The sequence below is a fragment of the Orycteropus afer genome, unplaced genomic scaffold (genome assembly GCF_000298275.1).
Source record: "Orycteropus afer afer isolate SDZICR_OR568_19922 unplaced genomic scaffold, OryAfe1.0 scaffold00099, whole genome shotgun sequence".
NCBI classification, from domain to species: domain Eukaryota; kingdom Metazoa; phylum Chordata; class Mammalia; order Tubulidentata; family Orycteropodidae; genus Orycteropus; species Orycteropus afer.
In genome coordinates, this window is record NW_006921686.1 from 5,319,084 (window position 1) to 5,331,308 (window position 12,225).

At 50.1% G+C, this 12,225-nt stretch overlaps 1 protein-coding gene across 1 annotated transcript in view; it reads right to left on the reverse strand.

Annotated features, from left to right (window-relative positions):
- LOC103198880 (poliovirus receptor homolog) overlaps window positions 1–12,093 on the reverse strand; it is a 16,033-nt gene extending 3,940 nt beyond the window's left edge. The window contains exons 1-3 of the mRNA XM_007943088.1: window positions 12,033–12,093; window positions 7,499–7,852; window positions 2,352–2,676 (exon numbers count right to left, since the gene is read on the reverse strand). Coding sequence (XP_007941279.1) covers window positions 2,352–2,676; window positions 7,499–7,852; window positions 12,033–12,093 — 740 coding nt within the window. The remainder of the gene's footprint in view (window positions 1–2,351; window positions 2,677–7,498; window positions 7,853–12,032) is intronic.
- Between the last annotated feature and the right edge of the window lie 132 nt (window positions 12,094–12,225).

Sequence of the window (12,225 nt, forward strand, 5' to 3'; positions counted from 1 at the left end):
TCACTTCAAGAAAAGGCCTCAGCGGGCCAGGGAACTACCCACAAACTGCCTGTGAGGAGTGTGGGGCAACGGGGCTCCCTCAGAGAGAGGAACCCGGGAGTGGGGTCCAGCAGGGGTACAGAGAGGACTGCTCCCACACAACACCTGACTTTGCTGTTTTCCTGGTGTGTCTTGGGTGTCCCGTGAGAAAAGGCCTCTTGGATCCCCCCAACACACAGGAGCACGTTCAAGGCTCTGATAAGTCCTGCAGGAATGAAGCCTGGGTGAGCCTGCCTCTGCCTGGTGCCTATCCTCCCACACTTGATGGACAGGGGCGACTTTCCCAAGTCCCCAGGGGAAGGCCAGTGAGACAGGCTTTTTTAAGGGGGGGAGATCCTCTTGCCTCAGGCCCAGTGAGGACATTAAAGGGGGTCCAGTGAAGACCATCCCTGAGGGAATCAGTGTAGCAAATGCTTGGAGGGAATGGGTGGTACAGACAAGGAAGGGTGGAACAGTAGGGCCAGGGCCCAGAAAAGCCAATGCAGGGATTATTGACAGACTCAACGCAGAATGTGTGTTGGCATGTCGGGTCGATGATGCTGGGGTGCAACAGTCAGTTCTCCGAAGGAGGGAATTTGTGTTGAAAATGTTAATGGGGCAACATCAGTGTAGAATGTACCAAAGAGAGCTGGAGAAATTAACACAGGCTGTGTGTGTATGTGTGTCTCTGTGTGTGTATATATGTGGGTGTGTGTATCTGGGTCTGTCTGTATATATGTGTCTGTGAGTGTGTACAGTATTTGGATGAGCCAGTGTGGATGGTACGGGAACTGTCTAGATCTGGGCTATCCAATATGGTGGCTGCTGGCCACACCTAACTACTGAGCACTTGAAATGTGGCTGGATTGAAATACACAGGGGAGTCAGAAGACTTACTAGGCAAAAATTAACACAAATGATCTCTAAAAGTGTGAAACAATGATTTTAGGCTGAAAAGATACTGTTTCTGATATACTGGGTTAAATAAAACATACTATTAAAATTAATTTCATATCTCTTTTTTTAAATGGGGCAGCTACTCGAAAACCAAGACACCAAACTCACTGTCACTGAGTTGAATCCAACTCACAGCCACCCCCATTGGGTTTCTGAGGCTGTAAATCTTTATGGAAGCAGATCGCCCATTTCTTTCTACAGAGTGGCTGGTGGGTTTGAACCACTGACCTTCTGGTTAGCAGCCAGATGCCTCATCCACTCTGCCACCGGGCTCCTTGGGGCAGCTACTAGGAAGTTTACAATTGCTTATGGGGCTCGTGTCCTACTCTTGTGGACAGTGCTGGTCTAGAGAGTGTCTAGGGGTGTCCAGGATGGTGATGTCTGAGGGAACCAGTGGACACGGTGCAGGAGAACCACGGTAGAGTGTTGAGGGCTGTGTAGACAGAACTCGGACAATCTAGTGTGGCAATGTTGGGGAGGGTACATAACCCCTGGATGAGCCAGTGTAGACGAAACTGAGGCAAGGGGAGTGTAGAGCACACTGGGGTGACAATGTAGACAGGGTTCCAGGGATCCAGTGTAGACAATGAAGGGAAGTTCAACATAGCCAGTACCAAGTGGAGGCAGTAACAATCGTGCACTGTAGCTCAAGGGAACTGGCAGACAATGTGGGGGCTCCCGTGTAGACAGTTCTCCAAGAGAGCCAGTGTAGACAATGCTGGGGGACAGTATAGACACTGCCTTAGAGAACCAGTATAGAGAATGCAGAGTCAATGTAGACAGTGGCCAGGGGAGCTGGTGTAGACAACAGTGAGGGCTTAAACAGCTGGTGCAGACAATGGGGCCCAGAGGGAGCCAGTGTGGACAATGGTAAGGCAGTGTAGACAACAGACAAGGGAGGTGGTATAGGTGTTGGAGGAAGCAGTGTTGACAGCAGCCTGGGGAGCCAGTGTAGCAACACAGGGGAAGGTCAGTGTAGACCGTTCCTCAGAGAAGTGGTAAAGGCAATGTGGGGGGCAGTGTAGACTGTGCTCAAGGCAGCCAGGCTAAAATGGAGGGTGTCAGTGTAGACAGTGGCCAGTGAAGCCAGAGTAGACAACATGGGGGGCAGTGTGGCTCGTGGCCTAAGTAGGTGGTGTAGACAAGGGGCGATGGTGTTGGTGATGGCCCAGAGGAGCCCAGTGTAGACAATAACCAGGAGAGCTGAGCAGATCATGGGGGTGATGTCACAGTGGCCAGGGGAGCCAATGTAGACCACGGCAGCATGCAGACCATAACCAGGGGACAGAGAGGACAGTGGGAGCAAGGTCACAGTGTCCTGGGGAGCCAGTGTAGACGGGGGACTGAGGCAGCCCGGCAGTGGCCCTTGCCCTCACTCACAGCGCACGGTAAGGGCCATGGGCAGCAGGTCCGGCCCCTTGAAGCTCTCGTGCTGCACTTGACACGTGACGTTCTTGTTGTTTGCCTGGCTCGATGGCACCAAGGTCAAAAGGCTGGTGACACTGACTGTGCCAGGCAGGGGGCCTGGCACCTGGCTCGTATTGGCCTTCCAATCCACACTGGCCTTCCAGTCCAGGGGCAAGGACCAGGAGATGCGGGCAGGTGGGCGGCCGCCGGTGGAAGTGCATCGGGCCACAGGCACAGGCACCGGGCTGAGTGGGACATCCACCTCCAGGGCCTCTACGTGGTTCTGGGGTCGGGCTGGGGAGAGGAACAGAGAAGCAGTGTCTTGGTTATCTAGTCCTGCTATAACAGAAATATCACAAGTGGGTGATTGTTTTGGTTACTCTGTGCTGGTCTAACAGAAAATACCACAAAGGGATGGCTTTGACGAATAGGAGTTTATCTTCCTACAGTTTAGGAGGCTAGAAGTCTGAGTTCAAAATGCCAGGCTCTAGGGGCTGGGGGAAAGCCCCCCAACCTTGGGCTTCAGCTCTGCCTCTTGCTCCCGGCCCACTGAAGCTGGAGGCGTTTCTTCACTCAGACAGCTGCTGGCTGCTGAGGCTGACAAGCCCAAGGTTGACAAATGAAAAGGCACAGTCCTGATATTATCAAACCATACAGCAGGTCACTGATCCAAGTCCACTACAAATTCCAAGATCAGCAGATAACATGGCAGGTTGCTGAACAACGACCAGGCTACACCCAAGATTCAAGTGTGCCAAATGCTTGAGACTTTCCTTAAAGCTGCTGCTTATATACAGGAAACAGACCACATCCCTAAGGTTGCTCCAGTAGATTCCACCATGGAGTTGATTACCAGTCTCACCATGGGGAATAACTACTACCAGCTGCCCAGCCACTGCAAACCAGGCCCAGCCAGGTTGACACATAACCTGAACTACCACAGTGGCTTCAAAAACAAATTGATTTTCTCACAGTTTAGGAGGCTCCAAGTCTGAATCCAGAGTGCCAGGCACTGGGGGAAGTTTCTCTCTGTCAGCTCTAGGGAAGGTCTGTGTATCTTCAGCTTCTGTTCCTGTTTCCTTGGAGATCTCCATGTGGCTTGGCACCTATCTTACCCCATCTCTGCTCCACTGGCTTGTTTAATCTCTTTTATATCTCAGAAGAGATTGACTCAAGACACGCCCTACACTCCTCCTTCTTAATTAGCATAACAAAGATGACCCATTCCCAAATGGGATGATAGCCACAGGTATAGAGGTGAGGATTTTTCAACCTCTATTTTTTGGGCACAGAAATCAATCCACAACAGGTGGGTCACTCCTTGCCTGCAGTCCACTGCTGATTGGTAGAGAGGGGCTTTAAGGGTTTAGGCCAGATTCAAATTCCAGCTTTGTCCCGTAACAGCTGGCAGCCTTGTGTAAGTCCAGGCCTCAGTTTCCTTGTCTGTCAGATGAGGATAAGGATAGAATCATAACCGAATCAAAACTCAAACCTGTTCCCACTGAGTCCATTCTGACTAATGGTGACCCCACCATTCAGTCGAACTGAAGGCCATAGGGTTTTACTGGCTGCTAAGTGCAAGGTTGGCAGTTCAAACCCACCTGGCAGCTCTGCAGGAGAAACACTTGGCAATCTGTTTCCAAAAAGATTCCCCCCAAGAAAACCCTATTGGGTAGCTTAGCTTTGTCACATGGGGTTAACATCAATTAGAATAGACTCAGTAGCACCCCACAGCCTTCAACAAAGCTGAGTCCTGGGCCTTTTTTCCATGGTGCGGCTGGGTGGGTTTGAACTGCCAACCTCTGAGCTAGCCAAGCTCAAACCATTGAGGGACCCTGATAGAATCACAGACAATGATATGTAGGTAAAGCTCTTAGAATGGTAACCCACTGCCTTCAAGTTGATTCTGACTCACAGTGACTGACCCATAGGGTTTCTAAGGCTGTAAATCTTTACGGAAGTAGATTGCTCCCATGGAGCAGCTGGTGGGTTTGAGCCACTGACCTTCTGGTTAGCAGCCAAATGCCTTACCCACTGCGCCACCAGAGCTCCTGTACTTGGCACACAGTTAAGTGCTCGATAAATATTATTATTAGGTACTGACTCCATTGCCTGGCTCAGTGGTAGACAATGCTGGGGACCCAGCAATGACCAAGACAGCCCTGGCCTTCCCCCCATGCAGTCCATGGGGGAGAAAAACGTTTGTTCTGACAGTGAAGACCTGGACTGGGCAGGGCTCGGATCCAGGAGCCCAAAAGGAGTGCCTCAGACTGGGACGTCAGGGAGGGCTAGGCTGTGCCCTGAAGGCTGAGAGGGGAAGTGACTTGTCCAAGGTCTCACAGCTGTAAGTGACAGGGCTGGGCTCTGTCTGACGCCATCTCTTAATCACAGCTCTGGAGATTCCCAAACCTGGGGCTTCCCTCAGTTCCTCTCCCACCATTACCTAAGCCTAGTATTTACTGAAGGTTCCTCTTTAACTAGACTCACCATTTCTGTTTGACTGTCACCCTAAGCCACAAAATTCAAAATCCCAAACCCATTTCTGTTGAGCTAATTCTGACTCATAGTGACTCTATGGGACAAAGTAGAACTGTCCCATAGAGTTTCCAAGGCTGTAAATCTTTACATAAGCAGACTGCCACGTCTTTCTCCTGCAGAGCGGCTGGTGGGTTTGAACCACTGACTTCTTGGTTAGCAGTTGAATGCTGTGACCACTGCACCACCAGAGCTCCTACTCAAAATCCCAGCTATGCTGAAATGACAAGAGCTCCCTTTGTGTTGGGTGCTGTGTGCCAGGCACCGTTTCAAGCACCAAATCTTTCATGACTTTACTCATGCAGTAAACTTGATCTTCAACACTTCCTGGCACCTAAGTAAAAAATAAACGTCAGCTATTACTAGTTCTCACAGCAATTCCCACGTCCCAGGTGAGGAAGCTGAGGCACAGGGGCTTCTTGTTCAAGTTCCAGGAGGAGGGCCCATCAGAGCCACCAGGAAATTTAACCCGCAAGTCCACCACAAGGCCTGTGGGCATCTGGGTTCCATGAGGGCAAGCCTGCGCTGTGGGCATCACGATGCCTCCTTCCCCATCTGCCCGTTTCACCTTTCCCTTCCTCTCCAACCAGAGTGCAGCAACTGTTTGTGCGATTACTAACCTACAGGTTCCAACTCACCCAGTGGTTCCACAGAAGAAAGACCTGGCTTTCTGGTGCCATAAGGATGGCTGCCAAGAAAACCCCATGGATAACAAAGGGCAAAGTTATGATAACTTCTTGGCCACAGCCAAGCACCCAGAGGGAGTGAATAGTTGGACCTGTGGGCTCGGGACCATGGTCGTAGAGGACATTAAGCTCAATTGGCCTAACTTACTACACAAACACATTGTTCCATATCCCACTTTGGCAAGGAGCAATTGGGATTTTCAAAGCTTGCAAGTGGCCATCTGGATGCAACGATGGGCCTCTCCTCATCCAGAGCAAAGAAGAATGAAGAAAACCAAAGATGCATGGAAACAATTAGCCCAAGGGACTAGTAGACCATGTGATACTCAGCCTATATGACCATTAGACGAGAAGCACTAGATGGTGCCCGGCTACCACTGTCAACTACTGGGAGGGGGATCAACGCAGGAGATCCTGGATAGAGTGGGAGAACAATGCGGAACAAAATTCAAATTCATAAAAAAAGACCAGGCTTACTGGTCTGATGGAGCCTGGTGATACCCCTGAGACTATGGCCCCTAGCCACCCTTCAGGGCTGGAACTGAACTCACTCCTGTGGCTTCTACCCAAACAATAGATAGGCATATGGGGTGAACATTTACACCAGGCAGATACTCTCCTTAAAGTGTGGGAGAACTGAAGGGCAGTGTTTGCACAAGGAGACAGCTGGGGGTGTGTGTGCAGGAGTGCATGGGAGGGAAGGACATAGGGAAGAGGTAACTATAGGGAGGAAGTGGGAAGAGAGCTGTTACATTGTGGGGAATTGCAGTCATGCCCTGAAACAAAATGTATTATGAACTGCTGTATGGAAAATGAATTTGCTCTGTAAACTTTCACTCAAATCACAGTAACAATTAAAAGAAAGAAAGAAAGAAAGAAAACCCTATGGGGCAGTTTTACTCTGTAACACAGGGTGCTGTGAGGTGGAAGGGACTCACTGGTAACAAGTTTGGTGTTTTTTTTGGGGGTCTAAGGAAAGTACACAGGCCCATCAATGAACCCCACTCTGTTCTAAGTGCTCCACCTGGACAAACTCACTGGCGTCTGAGGGCAGCACTGCTGCTGTGAGCTGCTGGGCAGCCGGCCCCTGCTTCCTACTGACCCTGCGCAGAACAGGGTAGGACCCCCTGACCCACAGGGTTCCCTTGGGCTGACCGTCTGTTGACGGCCAGGCCCTTCTTCCTCGTCCATCTTAGTCTAGAAGCTCCACTCACACCTGTTGAGCATCACGGCCACACGGAGGCCTCCACATGAGGCGCTCTGGCTGGACTGGAACCCGGCTCCCCTGCAGGGAAGACCAGAATTCCACCCGAGAACCACCGCCGCCCTCTGGGTGCTATTGTTAGCAGCTCCGTTTTCTAGCCGGGGAGAGGAGGATCCGAGAGGAAACCACCTGCCCACCTGGTAGGGGCGGAATAGGCATTCAAACCTGGGCCAAACCCAAAACACCAAAACTTGTTGCTGTGGACCTGATTGTCTCATGGCGACCCCATTCGTTACAGACTAGAACCCGCTGTAGGGTTTTCACGGCCGCAATCTTAGTGGAGATAGTTCACCAGAATTTCCTTCCTTGGTGCCAAGCTTTAGGTTTGTGGTGGAGGGCAGTCTGTGCCACACAAGGGCCTGAGCCAAATCCAGACCCTCCCAGCTCTCCCCTCCCCACCCCCTGCATGCTCTGCCCTCAGTCCCCAAAACCTTTACTCCTCTGATCTCCACCCTGCAGTCCCCCATCCCCTAACGTCCTCCCCCTTCTGCACCCCCATCACTGCCCTGCCCCTTCCCCTTGTCCCTCCAGAATCCCTGCCTTCCTCACCCCTTCCCAGCCCCCCTCCCCGCTCGCCCACATCCCTCCCTTTTACTCCCCTCTCCTCCCCACGCCCCTCCCTCCTGCTCACCTAATACATGGAGCCAGGTACCATTCTTCAGGGTGCCTCCTGGGAAAGTGACAAACTCGCAGGTGTAGTAGCCCTCATCATAGGGGCGGAGCCCCTGCAAGACCAGCGACCCGTCCCGTAGCTCCTCGCCCGGTCGGGCAGCGACAAACGCCATCCTCCCGGGCTCGGAGAACACAGTGTCTCCTTTGTGGTGGAACGTGGCCACGCTGCTGTGGGGGTCCTCTAGCCGCTGCCACGTCACCTGCAGCACGACCCCCATGGTCTTCATCGACTTCAGGTAACATGGCAGTGTGGCATTGGAGCCCAGGTAGCCCTCCACCTGGGTGGGCATATCCACGAGGTCCTCCTGGGCTCCTGTAGGGAAACGGTGTGGGTCAGACCCGGGCGTCTGGGCCCTGGATGGGGAGGGGTGCTCAGAAGGCTACACTGCGGGGTGCTGTGGCTTCACCAAGGGGCTGGGGACCATGCCAGGTGACAATGTCAGCAGGAGACACCAAAATGTCTGTAATATTTCTGTGTAGTGCTCAAAAACATTGTTGTTCATCCTACTTTGGTGAGTAGCAACTGTGGTCTTAAAAGCTTGCAAGCAACCATCTAAGATGCAACAATGGGTCTCTCCTCATCCAGAGCAAAGAAAAATGAAGAAAAGCAAAGACACATGGAAACAATTAGTCCAAGGGACTAGTAGACCATGTGATCCTCAGCATATATAACCATGAGACCAGAAGAACTAGATGGTGCCCGGCTATCACAGTCAACCACTCAGAAAGGGATCAGTGCAGGAGATCCTGGAGAGAGTGGGAGAAAAGTGTGAAACAAAACTCAAAATCATAAAAAAGACCACACTTACTGGTCTGATAGAGACTGGTGAGACCCCTGAGACTATGGTCCCTAGTTACCCTTCAGGTCTGGAACTGAACTCACTCCTATGGCTTCCAGCCAAACAACAGACAGGGCTATTATTGTTGTTGTTAGGTGCGGGTCAAGTCAGCTCCAACTCACAGTGGCTCCATGAGCAACAGAATGGAACACTGCCTGTCCTGCGCCATCCGCACAATCCTTGCTACACCTGAGCCCATCGTTGCAGCCACTGTGTCAATCCATCTCATTGAGGGCCTTCCCCTATTTCACAGATCCTCCACTTTACCAAGCATGATATCCTTCTCCAGGGAATGACCCCTTCTGACAACATGACCAAAGTAGGTGAGACGAAGTCTGGCCATTCTCGCTTCCAAGGAGCATTCCGGCTGCACTTCGTCCAGGACAGATTTGTTCATTCTTCTGGCAGTCATGGTATTTTCGATATTCTTCGCCAACCCCGTAATTCAAAGGAATCAACTGTTCTTCGGTCATCCTTGTTCATCCTCCAGCTTTCCATGGCTTGGGTTAGGCGTGCCTTAGTCTTCAAAGTGACATCTTTGCTCTTCAAAATTTTAAAGAGGTCTTTTGCAGCAGATTTGCCCAGTGCATGCGATACGACGTCTGATTTCTTGACTGCTGCTTCCATGGGTGTTGATGGTGGATCCAAGTAAAATGAAATCCCTGACAACTTCAATCTTCTTTCCATTTATCATGATGCTGCTTATTGGCCCAGTTGTGAGTATTTTCGTTTTTTTTTTATATTGAGGTGTAATCATACCGCAGACTGTAGTCTTTAATCTTCACCAGTAAGTGCTTCAAGTCATCCTCCCTTTCAGCAAGCAAGGTTGTGTCATCTGCATATCGCAGTTTGTTAATGAGTCTTCCTCCAATCCTGATGCCACGTACAGGTGAGCATTTACACCATGTATGTACACTCCTTAGAACGAGCAACCACAGGAGAACAGAAGGGCAGTGTCTGCACAGGGAGACAGCTCAGGGGGCAGGAATGCACAGGAAAGAAGGACACAGGGAAGAGGCAACCACAGGGAGGAAGTGGGAAGAGAGCTGTTACATTGTGGGAATTGCAGTCAATGTCAGGAAACAAAATGTGTATGAACTGCTGTATGGAAAATGAATTTGCTGTGTAAACTTTCACCCAAATCACAATAAAAACACTTTTTGTGTGTGTAGTGTTTCAGCAGAAATGTGTGATTTTTTAATAAAAATATCCCTGTAGTTATAACAACAAAAACATTTTTATAAGCCCAGCTTACAATTATCAATACACCTCCAAGGCTAAGACTCTATGCTAATTCACTTCCTGAACTGTCTAATGCCCTCCTGTCAGAGCAGTTGTTACCCAATTACAATGATGCTTTGAATCACGTGACTTCATCTGCAAGTGTGGGCTGCTGGTGTTTTTACAGTTGCTGATTTTGTCACATTTTCTGTTGTTTAGTTACAGTATTGTGGTAGTGCCTAAGGCACTTGACTGCTAACCAGGAGGTTGGTGGTTCAAACCCATCAGCCACTCCTCGGAAGGAATTGGGCAATCTACTTCCGTAGTAATAAAATCAAACCCAACCCAACCCAACCCACTGCTGTAGAGTCTTATCTGACTCATAGAACCCTCCTTGGGTTTATGAGGCGGTATCATTACGGAAGTAGAGTACCCAATCTTCCTTCCAAGGAGTGGCTGGTGGGTTTGAACTGCCAGCCTTCTGGTTAGCAGTCAGATGCCTTAGGCACTACGGCACACTCTAAGAAATATTACATTTAAGCCGTTTACAACTCTATCACTCACTATTTTATGATTAAAATCTTTCTCCTGCAGAGTGGCTGGTGGGTTTGAACTGCCAACCTTTGGTTAGCAGTTGAGTGCTATGACCACTGCACCACCAGAGCTCCTACGCAAAATCCCAGCTATGCTGAAGTGACAAGAGCTCCCTTGTGTCGTGTGCTGTGTGCCAGGCACCGTTTCAAGCACCAAATCTTTCATGACTTTACTCATGCAGTAACCTTTTTTTTTTTTTAATTGTGATTTGAGTAAAAGTTTACAGAACAAATTCACTTTCCACACAGCAGCTCAAATACAATTTGTCTCATGACATTGACTGTAATTTCCCACAATGCAACAGCTCCTCTATCAATTCCTCCCCATAGTTACCTCTTCCCTGTGTCCATCCCTCCCATGCACTCCTGCTCCCTGAGCTGTCTCCTTGTGCATACACAGCACTTCTGATCTCCATGATGGATCTCTCCAAGGAGTATATCTACTAATGTAAATGTTCAGCTCATATGCCTGTCTGTTGTTTGGCTGGAAGCCCCAGGAGTGAGTTCAGTTCCAGACCTGAAGGGCAGCTAGTGGCCATAGTCTCAGGGGTTCCATCAGTCTCCATCAGACCAGCAAACCTGGTCCCTTTCTTTCTTTCTTTTTTTTTTAAAATGATCTTGAGTTTTGTTCCACATTGTTCTCCCACTCTATCCAGGATCTCCTACATAGGTCCCCCTCCGAGTGGTTGACAGTGGTAGCCAGATACCATCTAGTTCTTCTGGTCTCGTAGTTGTGTAGGCTGAGGATCGCATGGTGAACCAGTCATTTGGACTAATTGTTTCCATGAATTTTTGGTTTTCTTCATTCTTCTTCGCTCTGGATGAGAAGAGACCCATTGTTGCATGCAGATGGCTACTTGTAAGCTTTTAAGTTCTCAGTTGCTACTCACCAACATAGGAGGTGGAACAATGTAGTATGTTATGCGAATTGAGCTTGATGTTCCCTGAGACTATAGTCCTGAGCCCATAGGTCCAACTACTTGCTCCCTCTGGGTAGCTGGCTGTGGCCAAGAAGTGACTACAACCTTGTCCCTTGTCAGCTCTTCTATATACCTGGGAACACTTACAGAACATATAAATACACTTATAGAAACACTGTCTATCAATGCTATACGTGGTCATGGGCACACTCCCCTCTGCACAGATATACCTAATAGTTCAGCCTGTCCACCCATCTATCCATCCATAGATCAATGAGTAACCTTGATCTTGAACACTTCACTCCATAAGTGAAAAATAAACGTCAGCTATTACTAGTTCTCACAGCAGTTCCCATGTCCCAGGTGAGGAAGCTGAGGCACAGGGGCTTCTTGTTCAAGTTCCAGGAGGAGGGCCCATCAGAGCCACCAGGAAATTTAACCCGCAAGTCCACCACAAGGCCTGTGGGCATCTGGGTTCCACGAGGGCAAGCCTGCGCTGTGGGCATCACGATGCCTCCTTCCCCATCCGCCCGTTTCACCTTTCCCTTCCTCTCCAACCAGAGTGCAGCGACTGTTTGTGCGATTACTAACCTACAGGTTCCAACCCACCAGTGGTACCACAGAAGAAAGACCTGGCTTTCTGTTGCCATAGAGATTGCAGCCGAGCAAACCCCATGGAGCAGTTCTACCCTGTAACGCACAGGGGCACCGCGAATCAGGAAGAGCTCTTAGCAACAAGACTGGGGTTCTTTGTGGAGGGGTTCCGCTGTAACACATGGGGGTGTGCCACGCATCCAAACGGACTCGTTACTAGGGACTGTGTGTGGTCTGGTATGGGAGGAGGCTCATGGAGGGGGGTGACACATGAGTTCCCAGATGGGTGACACCAACTCTCGTGACACCGCTGGCTGAGGGAGCACCTGCTGGGTCAGGGAAGAGGCGTGGTCGGGCCTGGAGGAGGCTGCAACCAGTCCGCGCCATTACTACCGTATTTTCTCCATCCCAGCATCATCGGTGGCTTATCCAATCTGCAACTCTCCGTCTCTTGAGTTGTGCATTTAATCCATTAACATTCAGGGTGATTATTGATAAGTTTGAATTTGTTGCTGTCAT